This window comes from Oculina patagonica, chromosome 2, assembly GCF_052425735.1.
Source record: "Oculina patagonica isolate OP01 chromosome 2, crgOcupat, whole genome shotgun sequence".
In the NCBI taxonomy this organism is placed as follows: Eukaryota; Metazoa; Cnidaria; class Anthozoa; order Scleractinia; family Oculinidae; genus Oculina; species Oculina patagonica.
Window position 1 is genome coordinate 9,730,955 of NC_135759.1, and position 20,980 is coordinate 9,751,934.

The 20,980-nt window shown below is 37.2% G+C and overlaps 3 protein-coding genes across 4 annotated transcripts; 1 reads left to right on the top strand and 2 right to left on the bottom strand.

Annotated features, from left to right (window-relative positions):
• LOC144638011 (uncharacterized) lies at positions 1–3,751 on the bottom strand. Its single transcript, XM_078497114.1, has 4 exons — positions 3,680–3,751; positions 1,331–1,670; positions 749–863; positions 1–104 (listed from the first exon to the last, which is right to left on the bottom strand). The coding sequence occupies exons 1-3, from the start codon at positions 3,749–3,751 to the stop codon at positions 757–759; spliced, it is 519 nt and encodes a 172-aa protein (XP_078353240.1). The 3' UTR covers positions 1–104; positions 749–756.
• Positions 3,752–3,858: 107 nt separating this feature from the next.
• LOC144638020 (uncharacterized) lies at positions 3,859–6,814 on the top strand. Its single transcript, XM_078497125.1, has 2 exons — positions 3,859–3,949; positions 4,839–6,814. The coding sequence occupies exons 1-2, from the start codon at positions 3,859–3,861 to the stop codon at positions 6,812–6,814; spliced, it is 2,067 nt and encodes a 688-aa protein (XP_078353251.1).
• An 8,832-nt stretch (positions 6,815–15,646) lies between these two features.
• On the bottom strand, positions 15,647–20,293 carry LOC144642974 (uncharacterized). Of its 2 annotated transcripts, none has more exons than XM_078502096.1 (5): positions 20,158–20,293; positions 18,832–18,872; positions 18,012–18,336; positions 17,188–17,290; positions 15,647–15,825 (listed from the first exon to the last, which is right to left on the bottom strand). In XM_078502096.1, exons 2-4 carry the CDS (start codon positions 18,856–18,858, stop codon positions 17,196–17,198), a joined length of 447 nt encoding a protein of 148 aa, XP_078358222.1. In that variant the 5' UTR covers positions 18,859–18,872; positions 20,158–20,293; the 3' UTR covers positions 15,647–15,825; positions 17,188–17,195. The 2 variants fall into 2 exon arrangements, with proteins under 2 accessions (XP_078358222.1, XP_078358223.1); XM_078502097.1 differs by having other exon boundaries at positions 18,832–18,884.
• Positions 20,294–20,980: the final 687 nt, after the last annotated feature.

Genomic DNA, 20,980 nt, shown 5'->3' on the forward strand with positions numbered 1-20,980 from the left:
TCCGTATTCAGCTCTTAATCTACACCATTATTTTTTTTTAATATTCACTTTGGATTTTTTTTTTACTGCTGATCTTTTCTGTAGAATACGGTCTGGTTTCACATCTGTGAAAGAAAATGTAAGTAAATAGACCTAAATAGAATTGTTTATTAAGTTATCCAACTGCTAATTAATCGTTATTTGGGACTAGAGATCAAGAAAAATTGTGAATGTAGTTGCAATAATAAGTTTTCACTTTGAACAGTAAATCTAGATAAATATATTACTATAAAAAATCAACCAATCACAGGAGAGGAAACTTCATTCGAGCACGGAAGGGATTGCTTGGAGCAGGTATACAAACGGTTTTAACCTCTGGTTTGACCGATTTCAGCAGGTCCAAGCTTTCAAACAAGTACGATATTTCTTCTTTTTTATCGACTAGTGAAAATTCTCCCTGTAAGATCAATTATCTCTGCGGAGTTATTGAAATCCATCCGTGTACTTATCATAACGAGCTTTGCCGGTTTTGAGTTCAGCTTTGTTTCAACGCACAACATTTTTCACCTTGACCAAACTTGGGTTCCTAGACGACCAAACTCTAAAGCATAATATCATAGCTCCAAAATTATTTTGGATCTCCCCATAGAATTTAATGGTTAGTTTGGCTAAGCTCTTCACGCCTGTCACTTCGTACACCCAAAGATCGCTCGTGAATGATGAACTGTTTTATTATGGCAACACAAAAAAATTGCCTTACGCTACTCACATATTTTTTTAGATGCGAATAGACGACATCTTAGCCAACATATCTTGGATGTTTTTCACTTCCTTGGCTTCCCCCTTTCCGTTCTTGTGTCCTCCTCGATTGTTTTTGCCCTTACCTGAAAAATATAACGAAATAAAACAGTAACTAGTTATGACGGCAATTCACCGTCCTGAATGTGCGACAAAAAGAAAACAAACAAACAAACAAAAAATAAAGTAATTTTACTACAACCGTCTTCAGTTTCTATTGTTCTGCCGCAGGGAAGGAAGAGATGGCTGGGACATGTCCTACGGATGAAAGCAGACACAGTGCAAAGAGTTGCATTGAGTTGGAAGACCGAGGAAAACGGTAGCAGAGGTAAGCCATCAGGAGACCTGGCGCAGAACAATAGAGAAGGAATTGTTGGAGCGTGGCCTCAATCTCGAAACAGTTAGAGAGCAGGCAGAGGACCGATAGCAGTGGATAACTCTTACGGAAGCCCCATGTGCCACCAGGCACTCTAGGTCCTGAAGAGAAGAAATAAGGTACTTGCAAATATAGTAACAAAACAAATTGGCGCTACAGCATGATGCCCTCGCCCACCTTTTTTATTACACAGATCCCAGTTGCAGCACATCACCGAGCATGCCGAAAAGGTATAACCTGGTTCGACCCAAGAGTCTCTGTACCTCTCACAAACCTTCGGCTGATTACAGTCGTTTTTAGACCATCTGGTACAGTTCCTTGTAGCAATTGTATCAGTTCTTTTAAGGCGGGGTGATCCTACAGTATAGTTGAGAAACCCACACGAGTCGTCGTCTGTGCCCGTGCACTCAATCTCTTTAGAACTGGTGCAGTTGTGGTTAACACATGTCTGGACATAGCATTTAATGCTGGAAGCTGGTCGAATGCTTATGATAAAACCACACAGAATCCAGACTGACTGAAAAAAAAGTGAAACGAAACATACACATCGTTTAAAGTGATAAAATAAATTCAAATAACAATAAAATAAACTAAGATTTAAATACGGTAAGAAAGTGCTATTTATAACGTTTATAACGCACGTGTGGAAAGATTCCTTCCGCTCCGTCTGAATAGAGTAAAAATATGTCACTGTCTAAATGTTATGTAATTAAGGTGATTCCCTGAAATAGAACTGCTCATAGATTTCGAACCAAACTTTGTCAGTTGGTTGTTTATCTTTAGCGTAAGTTAAATTTTGAAATAAAAAAGGGGGATCACCGTATTCGTTTAGGAGCAGGAAGACCTTGTATTTACAATATAATTCCTTATATTTCCTCTGCGAGTACTGGCAAAGTACACGATTTCGGTGATGATGTATTATTCTGCCATAGAAATTGATCTGTATTCATTTTATAGAAATAATTTGATCGCTACTTTCGAATTAAGGGAAAAAAATGATAGGTCACCGAACTCGTTTACGAGAAAACGATGATTTCTCTCTCTCGCGAGCCAAGCCGCATAGAAAAAACCCGCCATTTTGTTGTGCGCGTGCTAATAACGCGTTAAATTCTGCACGGTAAGTATGCGCAATGCAATACTAGGGAATCACCTTAAAGTGATTATTTACTTACAATGAGCGAACAAAAACTTCACAGTCATTGCAACGCAGTGTAGTACTTTTCTCTTGTGATAAATGCTGCAAGAAAAGTTTCAACCGTAAGACAGCCGTTTGCAACTCGTTGGTTGTCTTTTACAGTTAAGCAGATTAGGACTTGTGAAATCAAGAAAAAACATTACTTGCCATTTAAACAACGAATTTTGAAACACGTTTTAATCACCAAATGATAGCTTATGGTTTAATTTGCTCACAATACATAATGATCACCAGCTTTTCCCAGCAAACTTTGTCCTCAAGATAAATAAAGAAATAACGCGAATACAAATCGATAAACCCCTAAAATAGCAAAAAATTTTCTTAAATAAAAAGAAATTGTTCGGGATGAATGAAACAAACGGCAAAAAGCGCGGAGAGTACTTCTTTCTAAAGTAGCCGGCTTAGAAGCGAGATCCGAGATGGCGTAATAACCGGCTGTGCATGCGTATTGCACGCTTGTCGAATCCCCTTTCGTGTCATAGATCGTCGATCGCAAAGTCCCTGATATTATTGAAACGTGGCCTAACTAAGTGTTTAACCTAAGAAAATCCCCTCAAAAAGGTTAACTCTTATTATTTTTGTTTAAACAATACAGATATATTTATAGTTTTTTGGTTGCTTATGTTATATATATAAGTTTGGGGCTTTAATTTTTTCTAAGAAATCAAATTGAATTGCTGTTCATCGGCTTCCGGTTGTTTTAAGTTTATTACTGTTGAAACCTCGTGCGGTATCAATCCGCCACTGCTTTTCGCAATAGAATTTGACTAAAGATTAACTAGCTACAACAGAACTGGTAGTCGTTCTAGCTATAAAGTTTACAAGTCCAAGGAGGGTAATTTGCCAGGTATTGTTACACGTATACTGGTTAAGAGTGTCCTGATACATTTTTGTATGATTTTAAGCGTGAATGTCATAGGAAACTTACCTTAAACGAGCAGAAATTAGTATTCCTTCTCTTAATGTTATCACAAAGGCGGGAACGCAATCTGATTTTGTGAGCCACGAAGATAATTACTACATTCCGTCATTTTGACTTTTTAACAGTTAAATCTATCAAGAAATAGCAGGTACAAGTCAAAAATGCTTTTAAATCGGTGACATATTTGACTTGAAGTATGTATTTTGTCGTTCTAGAAAGCAGGTGATTGAACATTTTACTGCAGAAAGCGTCTCAATAGCACAAAAGGAAAATAAAATAAATGGTAACTTTCACATCGAAGGGCAAAGGGAAAGCATACATTCACACACGTTTTTGGTTAATGGAAATTAATCTAGAAATCGTATTTAAGTTAAGCAGGGCAAGTTCGCGACCCAAAGGTGACTCCTACCAGCAGAGCCAGATACCACCCGCTAAACATAATGCCACTGAAAAAAGCCTTTAAAACAGAAAATAAAGTCATGGTTAATTATTATCAGAATTGTGTGATTGTTTCAGATGCCAACATTTTTACCATCTTTAGTATTTTCAAATATTAAGCAACAACTCGTGCCTTCTTGCAAAGCTTTGATGGTGATGCACAATAACGATGATGACGACGATGGTGACGGTGGTGATGATGTTGACGATGGCGATGGTGTCTTACTGCAAAGGAAATACTGTGCGAGTGTTTCATAGATAATTGAACAGACAACGTATCAAGTTTTTCCTTACTGAATCTCGCAACTGATTGTATGATCTCAACAATCTGCGCGATTGGAGAGTTCTAAAATCGAGGACCAGCTAACAGGTTGGGTTAAAATAAAATGAAGAAAAGACCGAAAAGCTGTGATCACATGACTGGATAATCATATCAGGTTAATAAAATATACCAAAACTACAGAGAAAAGCACAATATTTTGGTTTTATTGCAAAACCATCATCAGGTGTAAATTACAAGAAAATTTTTAATTGTTGTGTTAATTATACGCGCCGAGAATTTTACGTAACTTTCTATCCTTATGCTGTATTCTAATATACACCAAATTGAAACGTTGACCCATGAAAAGCATACACATACACATACCCGTGTAAACATATAAACGGTGCGACCGAAATGTTTACTGGGAAATCACGGGAAAAAAGGTCGTCCGTGACAGAATGAACATCACGATAAGTAACTATTAAAAGTTCAAGCAAGCAAACCGTGTACGATCTCCTACCGGTATACGTTGGATCAACTGAGTGATCTAATCGGTTTGACACATAGAAAACTGAAATTGAAGAAGCAGAGACCGATACAACGTAGAATGAGAGAGTTAGTCTTGTACTATATTTCGGCTGGCCAAACCAGCCTTCTTCAGGTACAATGAAGTTTACATTGGCTATGTTTAAATTTATATGGTGATAATGATATCTTACGAAATACCGGAAATACGTAAAACTAAATACAGGAAATATGTAAACAGTGTGCTAGTATAAAACAAAAAATTTAAAATATGCTAAGCTTAAAAAATGACAACATAGTAATATAAGTAAACAAACTAATAGGTTTCTTCGCGTATGTTAAGGCCATCGGGAACAAGCTCTAAATACGTTTTTAGACGCTGTTAAACTCGACATAACTACCCACAAACCTAAAACTATCCGTGACAACCTTACAGCCACAGAACGACAGGCCATCCGCCAACTGCAGCAACGACAAGACATAATTATCAAACCCGCCGATAAAGGTTCCGGTACTGTTGTTATGGACAAAACTTGGTACATCAATGAATGCAACAGACAACTTTCTGACATCAAATTTTACGAACGCTCAGACAAAGACATCACTGCGAACGTACAAAAACGAGTCACTAAGTATGTTGACGGTATATACGATGACGGATTTATTGACGACAAAACCAGACAATACCTTATACAGACCGACGTAAAACCAGGACGATTCTACATACTACCCAAAGTACACAAACCCGGCAATCCAGGACGCCCCATCGTTTCATCTAATAGCCATCCCACTGAACGAATATCCCAATTCGTTGACTACTACCTTCAACCTTTAGTTCATAAACTACCATCCTTTGTTAAAGATACTAACGACTTCCTTAACAAACTCCTCACCATCAGTTCTTTACCCGCCAACTCTATGTTAGTCACACTCGACGTTTCATCACTATACACTAAAATTCCACATAATGAAGGTATTTATGCCTGTGACCATTTTCTAAGTACTTCCTCCCATAAAACCATTCCAACCACCAAACTCTGTGACCTCATTCGCATGATTCTCAACTTTAACAACTTCACTTTTAACAATAACCACTACCTTCAAATCCACGGCACAGCCATGGGTACCAAAATGGCTCCATCTTATGCCAACCTTTTCCTGGGCTATTTCGAAGCCAAAGCTTTAGAAAATGCCCCATTCCAACCCCACACTTGGTTTCGATATATCGATGATATTTTTATGATCTGGACTGAAGGTCTGGATAACCTAAAAGTCTTCATCGATTATCTCAACAGCATTCATCCCACCATCAAATTCACCAGCTCACATTCTTCAACTAACGTACCTTTTCTTGACGTTAATGTCTCTTTAAATGACAACGGTGACATCAGTACTGACCTTTACACCAAACCTACCGACAAACACCAACATTTACTTTACTCTTCTTGCCATCCCTCACATACTAAAAAAGCCATTCCTTTCAGTCTAGCACTCCGTTTACGACGCATTTGTTCTACCGACGAAACGTTCAATACTCGCGCTGCCCAACTCACAACGTACCTTCTCAAACGAGGTTACAACCGTAACCTTGTCACCAAACAAATACAACGCGCGACCGACATCCCCCGTAGACTTGCCTTACAAACGAAAGACGTCAACAAAAATAAACGTGTACCATTTATAACTACTTTTAATCCATCGCTTCCTCACATCTCTAACATCATCAAAAGACATTTTCATTTACTCTCTTCTAATCGCTGCAAAACTGTTTTTCAACATTTGCCTGTTGTTGCTTTCAGGCGCTCCCCTAACCTTCGCGATTTACTAGTGAAGGCCAAACTTCCTTCTAATTTGACTAACCCGCATCCGCAACTTCCATCCGGTTCTTTTCGTTGTGGAAAGAACTGCGCCACTTGTCCTTATATTACTGACGGACTAACTACCTATACCTTCTTTTCTACTGGTGAAACGCGCCACATTCAATCTAACCTGACCTGTGACACTGAAAACCTCATCTACATAATTCAATGTAACCGCTGTAATTTACAATACATAGGAGAAACTAAACGACGTTTAAAAGACCGATTTAATGAACACCGCCGTACCATAGATAACCCTAACAGTAAATCTAAACCCACTACAGCCGCACAACATTTCACTTCCTCGCCTAACCACACTGCTAATGACATACAATTAATCCCCATCGAAAAAGTCTTCTCCAACCGAGACTCAATCCGTAAGGCCAGGGAAGCTTTTTTAATTCTAAAAGGCAGAACACTTGTTCCCGATGGCCTTAACATACGCGAAGAAACCTATTAGTTTGTTTACTTATATTACTATGTTGTCATTTTTTAAGCTTAGCATATTTTAAATTTTTTGTTTTATACTAGCACACTGTTTACATATTTCCTGTATTTAGTTTTACGTATTTCCGGTATTTCGTAAGATATCATTATCACCATATAAATTTAAACATAGCCAATGTAAACTTCATTGTACCTGAAGAAGGCTGGTTTGGCCAGCCAAAATATAGTACAAGACTAACTCTCTCATTCTACGTTGTATCGGTCTCTGCTTCTTCAATCACGATAAGACAGGTTGCATAAATCATGCTCTTAAAGCTCTCCAAAAAGAAAAAAAAATATCTTGATTATAAACAAATATTATACTAGTATACCAGAATGGTAAAAATGCTGCCAAAGGGGAACAACGATGTAGAAGTCTGCCTGCTGTAACCTAATGAACTGTACTAATTTTTATGTAAAATTGAACTGAGATTTAAATATAAAACAAGCCGTATTTGAAGAGACATATATATATATATAAAATAAAACTATACAAGTAATAGCAACTGAAAGGTTAGTAAGTGGAGGCGAGATCGATGTAAGGTGTCCTCGGATTAATAAAAAGTTTAACAGACATGTACTATGACATAATTACCAGTGAGGAAGTGATTTATGATTTAGTTTACCGAACCAAGAGCTCAGGCAGGATCCCCTTTCGTGTGCACTTTCAGTCATGTATGGTGACGCACAGCACTGGCACTGGCTATGCAAAAAGTTTTACGCCAGGCTACTCCTCATTTTGCGTGACACACAAAGTTTCGCGCAGGCCTTCACGTTGTCGGTTTCAAGTTGCAAATCACATCGGAAGTCACAGCAGTAAAATTAGGCTGAAGATAGTTTTGAGTCGATTCGAGTGAACTTTTTAACAAATTTTCCCTTGAAAAGCAGAGTATTTTACTGTTTCAGTTAACTTAAAGATGTTACTTGTTGAAATACTGCCTTGCACCTGGTCACATACTTTTATCAGAGCGCAAATCAACTATTTGTCTCTCAAGGTAAATGCAGCCATTTTTTGCATTTATGTCTAAATGATATTCCTCGTCCTCCAAGGTAAATCCAGCTTCAATGCGCTAAATTGGTTTGTTTTTTTGAATAGCAATCTCCGGAAACTTGAGGACTAGAATGAAGGAATGTGTGAAAATCGTACTCGGCAGCTGTAAAAAAAATTGTGAGAGGAAAAATGTTTTCTCTAAAAGACAGTTTACTTAATAAAGTGGTTTTATATTTCTCATATTTTTCATTAAGATAGAAGTCAAAATGGGTAGATCGTATAAACATGGATGATGTTATATTTGAGATCCTAAGGCTTAAATTTCTAAAACTATTAAGAGTGTGCCCGTGAGAGAACAGGGCAGAACCAGGTAACAGGTGATACAGCTCATATCACCGATTTCGCCCAAACTTAGCATAAATGTTGGGTATGGTGAGCTATTTACTGTGACAAAACATCAGCTCAAAATATTTTATTCCCTTCAAGTTATGGCACCTTTTGCAAAAATGGCCATTTTTCACTAATTTATGCATATTTAATTAGATGACTTTGATTGACCAGTTCCCCAAGAAAAAAAGACTTCTGAAAATAAAATTCACTGCACTATATTCTGTGGTTATTAGGCTTTAAGTACAATAATTCACTTCAACCGTCTGATTTGATTTCTTCTCCTCAAACGGTCTTTTGGAAGGTACACATTTCGTACTGTTGGAAATAGCCTTTAACTAGTGGCCAATATCTCCCATGAGCAACAACTTAAATACATTATTCTTACATGGGTAATGAAATCCATCTCTAAACTTCACAAAAATGCCACAAAATGTCTGGGGACTTCAATATTTTATTAGTATTGAGGAACTAAACACACGTAACTTAACGATTTCTTGCTATTTCATCAAAATTCACCGAAACACAGAAGCCATTTATTTGCCTCAATTTGGCATAAAATCGGTACGAAATAGCTAATCAAGCATAAATCTATAGATAACAATCAAAATATTCGCGAAGAAAAGGCAGTTAGGACATTTTTCGGAGCGTTTTCAGAGCCGATATAATTCGGCAATGTTGTGATAGCAAATGTAAAAATAGCAGCGAAAGATTTTCTTCAAAAGCTCGCTCAATTCAACATTTAGGCACATCAAAGTTAAGAAACAAGAAAGTAATACTACATACATGCCACTTATCGACACACAGATGCTTTTTTTTGAAGGATTTGTTCTTCCTCGCTGCACTTCGATCCTTCGATCGATCTCAATTGACATGTACTGTTGCTTTGAGGCGCGATGAACTTAGCCAATACATCGTGGTTCATTCTTCGTGAAAGGTGTAAATAGGTTGTCAATAAAGTCATTCAAAGAGCTGTTCAAAGTTCACGGAAGGACACTTTTCTCAGCCAGTTTGCATGAAATAAATTAAACTGGAAAATAAACAGCCGCCATGTTGAATTTCTACCTTTGAGCCTGCGGTTTCAGTCAGCGGTACGGTCGTTCACTGGGCATCACGCGTCCATCACGCGTGACCACACGCGCGATCATTTGCTTTTCCTCTGCGAGTGTTCGTTGGATGCGTTTGTGATAAAAATGAGAATATTTTCAAATTGTCGTAGGGAAAACTATTTCCTCCGCTACAGCTTGACGTGTTTACCGCAATGTGATGCTGAACAAACTCGAGGGTGCTTACCATTTGTTGGAGAGAACCGGTTGGAATTGAAAGGCTTCTTTCCAAAATTAGCAAACTAACCGAAATAGATGTCGCTTACCATTTGTAGCTCAGTTTCCTGTTATTTCTTTCCGAAGGATGGGAGACTAAAACTGGGAAACCTTACAAATGGTAAGAAAATTTCTGACGTTCCGTCAATTTCCAAAGAGATTTTCCAGAAAAAATGCTGTTCCATTTGACTTTCACCGAAACAGAGTTCTTGATTTTTATGTTTAACGGTCGGCATGCATGGCAACCAAATCAAAATAATTGTTAATGTTCCAAAATGACGCTAAATGGCGGTATAAAACTGCTCCGACGTCTCGGCAATACTGCCTTTTTTGGGGTGGCACCCTGAAGAAGGCAGTATTGCCGAAACGTCGGAGCAGTTTTATACCGCCATTTAGCGTCATTTTGGAACATAAACAATTATTTTTAGCATAAAAGACGCTTCACAGTTAAACAAATCAAAATGTCAACGTCTCTCAGTTACTTTCCAGACATTTGTATTTTTTATTGCTTGCTCAAATTCCCCTCCCCTGACGGAAATAGTGATTAATACCGCGCATAACGATTACATTTTTTGACCAAATTCCCCTACCCCCGGGGCATAAATGGGAAAAAATGAATAACTCAGCAAAATTGGAGAATAACGTTTACCACGGGATAAATCACTATCCGGTGGATAGCGAGGTAGGTTTTGTAATCGTAGCAGGTGGTCTTTCTTGCGCAAGTGCTTTAGTTGGGGGAGCGTCTGTGCTGAACTGAACAAAGTATTCACGTACGAAATGCCTTTAGCGACGCAGTCTATATGGCGCAGCAAATATATACATATATCTATAAAGGTGTGAATGTAGAGAGAGAAAACAACAAAAAATAAAACGAGTTTCCCTCGCGTTGACCTCGAAGAAGACAGAAGACTACCTGTGCTGGTTGAAACATTAGCTAATAAGTTTTGCCGTCTTGCGTAGTCCTAGTCTTGCAATAAATTTGTTTAGTGTTAATGCGGGGTTTAAGCTCTTTACAAAAGTCTGCATTCGCGTCTTTGTAACTCACATAGCCACTTAAATTGAGTCGGTGATGAAGAAAATTATCATTTGAAGCCGCAATTCGTCACTTGCAATGTGGGCATTCAGGAGGAAAAATTTGTCCCCATAAAAGCCCTTTTCTAAAACAAAACTGCAGTAATGACGTTTATCGGTAAATGGACAGATGGAGAACTTTGTGGGATCCCGAAAAATAGAGTGGGTACAAATTCAGTCTCCTAGCTGCCAAAGTGTAATATAAAATAGACGATTTGAACAGAAGGAATAGATGTACACAGGCCAGGCTGACAACCTGACCGCCATTTCTTCGAATGTCCGTATTCACCCCCTCCCCCACCTCCCAAAAAGACAGAAACAACAAAAAAACAATAAACATACTAGTTTTAACCTGATATAAGATGGAAAAAACTTGCTCTGATTATTTAATGGTTTCCGACATTTCAGAGCTCAATTTCAGAGTACACTGCATCCAGTGTATTTCTCATCAACTATTTATCAAAAAAATTCAATGGAGAAGTTGAAAAAAATTCTCACTTTTACAAGAAACGCACACTACTTATAAGGCTAAGATCAAGCCCCGGTTGTTCAGAGGGTAGATAACGCCATCCGCTACTTATTCCAACGAAAACAAACATTTGCGGAGGAAAAGCAAATGAACACGCGTGTGTATAGCTGTGTATAGCTGTGTTAAGCTATGTATAGGTGTGTATAGCTGTGTAGGGCTAGGCTATGTATCCCCTCTATGAATATCTCTATATAGGATTTAGTAAAACAACTATATGATGACTACACTACGTACTTGCCCCAGTGAACGGCCGTACCGCTGACTGAAACGGCAGGCTCAAAGGTAGAAATACAACATGGCGGCTGTTTATTTTCCAGTTAAATTTATTTCATTCAAACTGGCTAAGAGAAGTGTCCTTCCGTGAACTTTGAACAGCTCTTTGAATGACTTTATTGAAAACCTGTTTACACCTTTCACGAAGAATGAACCACGATGTATTGGCTAAGTTCATCGCGCCTCAAAGCAACAGTACATGTCAATTGAGATCGATCGAAGGATCGAAGTGCAGCGAGGAAGAACAAATCCTTCAAAAAAAAGCATCTGTGTGTCGATAAGTGGCATGTATGTAGTATTACTTTCTTGTTTCTTAACTTTGATGTGCCTAAATGTTGAATTGAGCGAGCTTTTGAAGAAAATCTTTCGCTGCTATTTTTACATTTGCTATCACAACATTGCCGAATTATATCGGCTCTGAAAACGCTCCGAAAAATGTCCTAACTGCCTTTTCTTCGCCAATATTTTGATTGTTATTTATAGATTTATGCTTGATTAGCTATTTCGTACCGATTTTATGCCAAATTGAGGCAAATAAATGGCTTCTGTGTTTCGGTGAATTTTGATGAAATAGCAAGAAATCGTTAAGTTACGTGTGTTTAGTTCCTCAATACTAATAAAATGTTGAAGTCCCCAGACATTTTGTGGCATTTTTGTGAAGTTTAGAGATGGATTTCATTACCCATGTAAGAATAATGTATATAAGTTGTTGCTCATGGGAGATATTGGGCACTAGTTAAAGGCTATTTCCAACAGTACGAAATGTGTACCTTCCAAAAGACCGTTTGAGGAGAAGAAATCAAATCAGACGGTTGAAGTGAATTATTGTACTTAAAGCCTAATAACCACAGAATATAATGCAGTGAATTTTATTTTCAGAAGTCTTTTTTTCTTGGGGAACTGGTCAATCAAAGTCAGCTAATTAAATATGCATAAATTAGTGAAAAATGGCCATTTTTGCAAAAGGTGCCATAACTTGAAGAGAATAAAATATTTTAAGCTGATGTCTTGTCACAGTAAATAGCTCACCATACCCAGCATTTATGCTAAGTTTGGGCGAAATCGGTGATATGAGCTGTATCACATGTTGCCTGGTCCTCTTATGGACACACTCTTAAATTCCTGCACTGTAGTACACAACGAGGAGAAAAAAATACTTACATCATACTTGGGAATTTAAGCAACTTTATCCCACGAAAACATGAAAACAATCAAATAGAATGCAAAACAAAGCAAGGTTCGTAGCCAATAAGGGCGCGGGAAATGCTCTTTAACCGGGCAGAGACTGGGCCGGGCCCGGTTCATAAATCGCCCGGAATTTTTTCGTCGTAGTAGTCTTGTCGGTAAATCGTTCCAGACCCGCTCGGCCGCTTCCTTGGCCAGGATTCAAAACACGCACTTTTGATATTTACTCGGCAGGAGCTATTAAATCAATCTTCTATTTAAAATTTTATCTAAAACCCTGATTTCTGTTAAGCGTGAAATATATGTGTTAATGTTATTCAAGCGTTTGACTCAAGAGAGTACTGGGTTGCGAAACCGGTGATTGTTTTGACAGGTCCAAACCGCTATGTCAGTCACGCAATGTTTTTGAAGCAAGCTTTACGCATATTAAACTGCTTAAAAAAAGGCTGGTAGCTAGAGCATTTTTGAGCCACAATAATTCTTTGAAGATACTTTCCGAATTAATCATGTCCATTTTCATCCGTGCACAGTTGAGCCGGCAAAGTCGCGTATCAGAGACGATTGAATGTTTGCACAGCAAAATAATCTTTAATTCTATTTTGATTCTTGATGAAAAAGCTTTACTTCAGTGTTTACTTACACACTTCCCAAGACTTCAGAAAACAAAATGGTAATGTCTAGTTTTTCTACGAAGTATGATGGAATTTTTGAAAGGATCCGTAAAGCCAGCAAGTAAAACAAATGGTCTACAAAATGAAATCTTGGTGCCACTGCGGGTAATTTCATTAATTGTAATTAAATTCTACCACGGCATGCAAAATTTCACGGTTTTGAAATTTTCTAAATCTTTAAGCCTTTCAAAATGTTTCTTGACCCCATCTTGAATAAAAATTCATTTGAAACTTTTTTTCATGTTTCTTTCATTTGTTCAAGTTTTAGTTGGGTTTTTAGGCTTTTGAAACGAACAAGATCTATTTATAGATTGAGGCACCGTGTGATGTTTTTGATTACCTTGTTTGTCGTAGTAGTTCGCTCGGCCGCTTTCTTCTGTTTCTTGGCCAGGATTCAAATCCCGCACTCTTGATATTTACTCAGCAGGAGCTAAGATTACTCTCCTATTTAAAATTTTGTCTAATACCCTGATTTCTGTTATTAAAGCGTGAAATGGATATTTTTGTGTTTATATTCAAGCGTTCGACTCAGGCGAGAACAAGAGCGCGAAACCGGTGATTGTTTTGACTAAGCTTTTTTTACGTCAGTCACGCAATGTTTTTGCAGCAAGCTTCTGCTTTTAAAAACGGCTGGCAGCTAAAGCATTTTTGGGCCAGACTCTACTTTGAAGATGTTTTCTGTTTAGCAAGAATTGTGTCCATTTTGTCCATTTTCATCCGTGTACAGTGGGCCGACAAAGTTGTGTGTCACAGACGGATTGAATGTTTACACAACAAAATATAAACCTTGTTTTGGTTCTTGCTCAGCTCAGAAAACAAAATGGAAATGTAAGTTAGTAATATAAATAATTTCTACAAACTAGAATGGAATTTGGATCGGTAAAGCCATCGAGTAAAATAATAGACGGCAAAAATAAAAACTTGCGCTTTGGCTAATTTTACGGCTTTAATTTAAAGTATTCAAATTTTTAATGCCATTCAAATGTTTCTTGGCCTCATCTTGAATCTTTTTTTTTCTTTTTTCACATTTAGTTGGGATTTTTAACAGCATATGTTATCTAGTACGCGTGATCTAATGCATGCCCTTTTTTAGTCTTTTTATTTTCGTTTGTAATTTTGTTTTGAAGTTTTTCTGTTATTCTTGATATTTATGTAACTCGTTGTATTTTTATTTAATTTTATTTATGTGACTCGTTTTATTCGAGCAAGAGCCAATACTGTAATTTTCTGGTTACTCCACTCATTTTTGCGAGAAATAAATATATTTTTTGGTTTTTCATTCGAGGGTTTTTAATTTCACTCGGAACCGAACGGCGATGAAGAAATTACCTGTTATGTATCACGCAAGCAAGAACTGGCGTTTGCGTGACTGCTTCCCAAAATGCAGCATATAGGCAGGTTTTTCGATCGAAGAATCAGATTGAAATGAAGAGCTGGCGTGTTTAAAAGCTAAAAAGCTTTCTAATTTTTTATTATTCCTTTTTTGTGTGTGATACATTCTTTTAAAAAACCTTAAACGCTTCTTAGTTTTTAACGAATTATTTCTAATTGTTTGTTTGTTTTGGCCGTAGATCATTTGTAATGCTATTCAACTGTTTGAGTTCATTTATTCAAGATAAGAAATACACAAAACGTATTAAACTTGTGTGTCACAGCTACTCGCCCCTAAACTACTGCTCGGCTGGCGCCATCACAAAAGTGCTGAGGAGGGCGGGAAGAAAGGTTAAGAGTAGAATGTGTTATGGGAAGGAGTAGAGTCGAAAGCTGCAGGAGATGGGGAAGAAAGGAGTAGGAGGGGAGATATTCGAAGGTGAATGGTTAAGAAAAGGGGGAATGAGGGGAGGTGGGGGGGGGGGGGGGTTGAATAAAAATCCATGGTTGATTATATCGCGCAACCTTTTTTTCATGGTTTTCTTATCAGAACAGCTGTTCAAAATTTTATGAGTAGTCTGCACTTTGTTAAGTGCATAACAATGATAATAATAATAAATAATAATAATAATATTTATATAGCGCTATTCAGCTAATCTTCCATTATCCTTGGATAAAAACTAAAATCTAAAAATACCGAGGTTATTCATTGTTCAAAAAAATAGGAAGCCTAAGCAGAAATTTGTTCAAGCATGGACAAACAAACCACAGACTTGTGTGTTTCTCAATTAAATGGTATTTTAAAGGTTTTGGCTGCACTTGCCTAATCAAGTAGTTAAACATTAACCACCCGGTTTTAAGCTTTAAGCTTTAGGCGTCTTGTTGCACTAGTTCTGCATATGCATTAGATAGGAAAAAGGAAAAGAGCAGAGAGAAATCAAACAAACAACAAAAAAGAAATGGAAGAAATAAAGAAGTAATAACCACACGGCACATAGCGCTACTGGACATTTGCATTTTATTTTACTTCAAGTTCAAGCAACGATATATTTTTTACTGAGTACATCTTTCCCCATATATTGAGAATGCATTATGCTTTCTTTTTATTTATCGGCTCCTAAAATCTACTTGGCATTTTGTCTTGTCTTCTTTCATTATATCTGTCCAGATAAATTAATTCCGCATCTGATAAGGCAATTAAAACAAAAGCGTTAACTTCTCATCTGGCACAATGTACCGGCTTAAAAACATATATTTTGTTGAATAAATTAAATATCTTTATTAATTGCTTATGGCTCGTTTCATTAATTGTTTGCTTGACTGATTTACCAACTGACCGCTTGATCAAAAACTGATTCTGCAATCGATCCATCACTCGAGTGATGAATCGATTGATTGAGTTATTGATTAATAGGTAAGTTGATTGGTTGACTGAATCTTTGATTGATTAATTAATTGTTTGATGATTGATTGATTGAAGCGGTCGACGATTGACTGGTTGGCTGATGGGTGGGCGGATGGATGGAGGGATGAATGGTTGGATGGATGGATAAATAAATAAATCATTCAACCAATCAGTCAATCAATCAATCAATCAATCAACCAATCAATCAATCAATCAATCAATCAATCTATCTATCAATCAATCAATCAACCAGTCAATCAATCAATACATACATACAAACATACTACCTAAAAATACTTATTTTAACCACGGTAACTTTGTTTAAAAATTACAAGTTGATGTTATTTCAACTATTACTGAAAATACTGGAACCAGTAGTGCGATCGGTAGAAGACATTTAAAGAAGATATTTTAAGCCGATCTGTTTTTCTTTTTTTAAATTTTCGGTGACATCTGTTCACCTTCATCAGAGTTAGTGAAAGTTTGTTGGTGCTCGCGCTACCAATCTGTGCGTTAGTGCGACATTTTAATTTTGAATTAACGGCACATAAGCGCGAGGAAAAGCTTTGCGTTCGTTGATAGCATTGCTGTCCAAAGTGGAGTGCCACGACTCCAAGAAAAGCCTCTTGCAGTAATTGATTACACCACGCTCGAGGATCTGGACGTCCTTCGAATTCGGATAGATGTTATGTTTCGTTGACTCCGCATGCTGTTTAAGAATTCGGATGGATGTTATGTTCCGTTGACTCCGCATGCTGTTTAACTGCTGATTCGCTATTGCTTGCGCGGCCTGGATCATGTTCGGCTCCGCGCGAGGACCACGAGCGCTTGCTTTCCCCGATGTACGTAAAAGAGCAGTCGTGGCACTTCACGACTTTATTTCAACTGTTAGAATTTCTTTATTTCAACTGTTCGAATTTCTGTTTGATGTGAAGGAAGGACGAATGAATGGATGCATGTATGGATGGATGGATGGATGTAATGCTTAGTTGTTCGGTCAATTAGTAAATTGATTGTTGTGGCTAGATGTTTGAGTAAAAGATGGAAGAAGGGAAATGAGTAAATGAATTTACAAATTGATTAAGAACGTAATGGTTTGATTCAAGCTGTCAGAAGCATTCATGATTTTATATTCTACTCACATGTGATCTTAGATGCGACTGGAAATCAGTTTTGCCAGCTTCTCCTTGATGTTGTTACCTCCTCTGGTCCCATGCATTTTGAACACTTTACTCTTCTTGTCAGCTGCACATCAATAAAAAAATAGCAAAGTGAAATTTTGTCTTTGTTATAAAACAAGAATGGAAAGAAGAGGAAGAAGTTGTAAAAAAGGTTTGCAATGTTTTTATTGGCGGTTTTCATCAGTGTTAAAAATGCTGTTTGTCTGTATGTAAAAAAAGATTGGAAAACTACGAGATTATAAAGCAGGCAAAAACAAATGCTTTGTCAAAATTTTAGCCCTCTAGCTTTTTTTGCAACCAGGTTATAACGAAAGTAATTTTGAGAGAATTTCAGTATTAATTAGTATGCAGCCGCCATGTTTGTGTCCATCTTTGAAACAAACATGGCGGCCATAGAACTGTACAAATAGTAAGTAGATTGTATCATTACCATTATTCGCTTTCAGTTAAAATGATTTTAAATCTTACTTTTAAATTGTTATCACGTCTGTAAAGTGAAAAATGCGATAAAAACATCTGTTTTGTGACAATTAGAAAACGTCATCTGGGACATTAAAAATTTCAAAATGGTTTATCTCTTTAAAGAAGCACTGAATCGATATCAAAACTTGCATAGGCGTTTCTGCTCTTTATGTATAGAACATGTAAAAAATAATAGCTTTTTGGGATTAACAGCTTAGATTTTAGAATTTTAACGAGGACAGATGAAAACTAAAGACTGGCAGTTTTAAACTTGTTTTTCTTGCTTTCTTTTAGCAATATAATATATAACCTCACCGCCTTACCTGGTGCGTTACAGTTGTCACTGTTACAGCAGCTCGACGAACAATCCGAAAGAGTGCCGCCATGGTTTTCAACGCGTGTTCTGATCCGCTCACAAACCGCGTCCTGATCGCAATCGATTGCTGACGTCATGCACTTGTTTATCATAACGTTGATGGTGGAGTCTAATGTATAGGTCAAAGCCCTGCATCGATCGACTCCTTCGCCTCGACATTCTACCACCCCATCATCATTAAGGACGTCGTTGCTTATAACTACATTGCGGTTGCACCTGATGCTGTACGCTGGTTGAATAACGGCGAGAAAACCACAAAGAAAATACACGGCCTGAAAGGTAAACAAAGGCGGACTATATCAAGAGAAATTAATAGATTGTATTAGGAGAGAGGACACAGTAGTTATTGCGGGTTTCAGTGATATGCAAACTCTGAAATTTAATCCTCAACCAACGGTTTACGCTTATGGCTGCCGTTACTCATCTTAGCGGACCTCTCGGGAAACAGAAGTTCACTTTAACATGGTCAAAAGCCCACGTCTGTCAGTTGTGATTTGTAGATTTGGATCAATTTTGTTTGTTTCTGTTTTTCATGGTATGTAAGCTGTCGCCATAATTATGATTGACGACAGCGAAATACGCGGCAATCGTTAGTTGGATTTTGAATTTCAGAGTTCGCATATAACTAAAGACCGCCATAAGAAGCTGCGAAAAAAATAGATCAGCACATTTTTTTTTTATAAGAAAAGGAATATATATATGAAGTGGACTAATAACAAACAAAGCCCACTGGCTATTTGTCGAATACTAATAAAGATATTTCTTACCAGGATCAAAGAAACCTTCAGAGCCATTGTACTGCTTTAATCTCTGGAAAATACTGAAAATAAAACGATTATCATCATATATAAGCGAAGATGAAAAAAAAAAAAACACACTGTAAAGGCACGTTTTTTAGCACTTCTCCATGAGATTGTCTAATAGTTTCCTTTCTTGGTTTCGAACGCTTGACTTGTTCAGTAATTTAGTGTGCACAAAGCCGGTTAGGTCTTCGCTCGCGATCAAGGCCATTCGATCAGTGCCATAAACGATTAACAGTTTAAGCACTAACTTAAACGATTTCTGGTCCAGTCTGTACCGGTGGGTGTTAAAGCAAGCAATCAAAAAAGTGCCATTTGATGTTTTCCACAAATGTTGCAACTGCCTCACATAAAGTTGACCGTTTCTCTGGCTTATTATTTCACAGTAAATATTCGTTGCAATCATTTTATGAACATGAAACCTTGCTTAACTGAAGACGCGAACCAACACTTTGAACACGAAACCTTGCTTAACTTTTTATTCAGCCTTGTTAAAATGCGAACCAACTTGAACACTAAATTTTGGCTTTGGTCAACTTTTTTTGACGCTTGGGAAGACCCTAACCAACGCTTTGAACAAAAAACTTTGCTTAACTTTTTATTGACACTTGCGAAGACCCAAACCAACGCCTTGAACAACAAATTTTAACTTTTTATTGATACTTGTAAAGACGCAAACCAACGCTATGAACATGAAACCTTGCTTAACTGACTGAAGACGCGAACCAACGCGTTGAACACGAAACCTTGCTTAACCTTTTATTGATACTTATGAAGACGCGAACCAACGCTTTGAACACGAAACCTTGCTAAACTTTTTATAGATACTAATGAAGACGCGATCCAACGCTTTGGACACGAAACCTTGCTTACTTTCTTTTACTAAAAAAAACAATTAATCCGAGTGACGGGGTAAAGGCACTGTACACTAAAACGGTGCATAAAATTTCGCATCCTTGACTAAATATTTACAAGTAAAATACCCGCAGCCACTCAAATAAACACAAAAATATAAAAACATCACATATGAATTTTACTTTCTTTAAGGATTTCTTCGAATATTTTTAACAATAAAGCTTAAAAGGGCTAAAAATGGTAACTGGTCGTCATCTTCTTAGGATCGGCCAAGAGTGAAATATGTTTTGAAGCCTTGTATTTTGTAAAATGAACAGGAACTGTTTTAAGTGAGAATTATCCTCGTGAATTCGTTTGGCTTTAGCGCACGAAAACGCGAGCAACCCTTTTAACTAGTTCAGCGTTAATATTGCAAAACTTGCCACAAACATGACTCACCACAGTGGGATTTTCTCGTTCTTCTGTAACAAGCCTTCGTTACTGGTTAGCTTTCAGCGGAGAACTAAATGTAATCGGTGGCTTTCTGTGCTTTACGTGGCCCTTGATAGTAACGATCAAATATAAAATTGACATATGTCAAGCACGAAAATGGTGTTTAATTGCTGGTTACAGCTATCTAAACTTCCTGGCGTCAGTAGGGCCTGAATACAGCGCATGCTTCGTTGCATTTCCCCTTCTTAAGGCTTTTTTAAATATTTAATAAATATAGAATTTTCGCCGAGTTGAAAAACCTGCAAATTCTCACTTATCATATAATCTTCAACAAAAGTAAAGACAACAATACAGAGTGTGAATACTAAAAGTTATTCTTGTATTTTGAAACTCAAATTTTAGGCTAAAACAAGGCAAAAATAACGCTTAAAGATTTCATTTTTTTTAATTGATAAGCACTACGAGGTAATGATGACGAAGCAGGTTGGCAAGTAGCTACCCACGAAAAACATAAGTTAAGTTCAGAAAGCTTTTATTGACATCTTAAATTCAAGGATAGAAAACGTGACTGTTTAAAAGCTCTTAGTAAATGAAAAGGACAGCTAATGCCAACTAAACTGACTTTTGAGGAAAATACTTTCTCTAAAGCAGACGAAACGTTTATCTTAATTGTCTCAAATGACGTGGCGCTAACTGTTTACTATAACAGATTACAAAACTAAAGGCGACCACTGTTGTTTTTCTAACGAAACCGGTTTTAGCAAGTAAAAATTATTCCAAATGAAACGTACTATTTGAAAACTGGGAACTGTTTCACGATTGCAAATCA

Excerpts from the sequence above, each read along its gene's own strand:
- LOC144638011 (XM_078497114.1), bottom strand. The coding sequence starts at position 3,751 with ATGACTTTATTTTCTGTTTTAAAGGCTTTTTTCAGTGGCATTATGTTT. Across the intron at positions 1,671-3,679 it reads GGTGGTATCTGGCTCTGCTG|TCAGTCTGGATTCTGTGTGG; the intron begins GTAGGAGTCACC and ends CTTTTTTTTCAG. Across the intron at positions 864-1,330 it reads GGATCTGTGTAATAAAAAAG|GTAAGGGCAAAAACAATCGA; the intron begins GTGGGCGAGGGC and ends TATATTTTTCAG.
- LOC144638020 (XM_078497125.1), top strand. The coding sequence starts at position 3,859 with ATGGTGATGCACAATAACGATGATGACGACGATGGTGACGGTGGTGAT. Across the intron at positions 3,950-4,838 it reads CTTACTGCAAAGGAAATACT|GCCATCGGGAACAAGCTCTA; the intron begins GTGCGAGTGTTT and ends GCGTATGTTAAG.
- LOC144642974 (XM_078502096.1), bottom strand. The coding sequence starts at position 18,858 with ATGGCTCTGAAGGTTTCTTTGATCCTG. Across the intron at positions 18,337-18,831 it reads TGAAGGTTTCTTTGATCCTG|GCCGTGTATTTTCTTTGTGG; the intron begins GTAAGAAATATC and ends TTTACCTTTCAG. Across the intron at positions 17,291-18,011 it reads TGACAACTGTAACGCACCAG|CTGACAAGAAGAGTAAAGTG; the intron begins GTAAGGCGGTGA and ends ATTGATGTGCAG.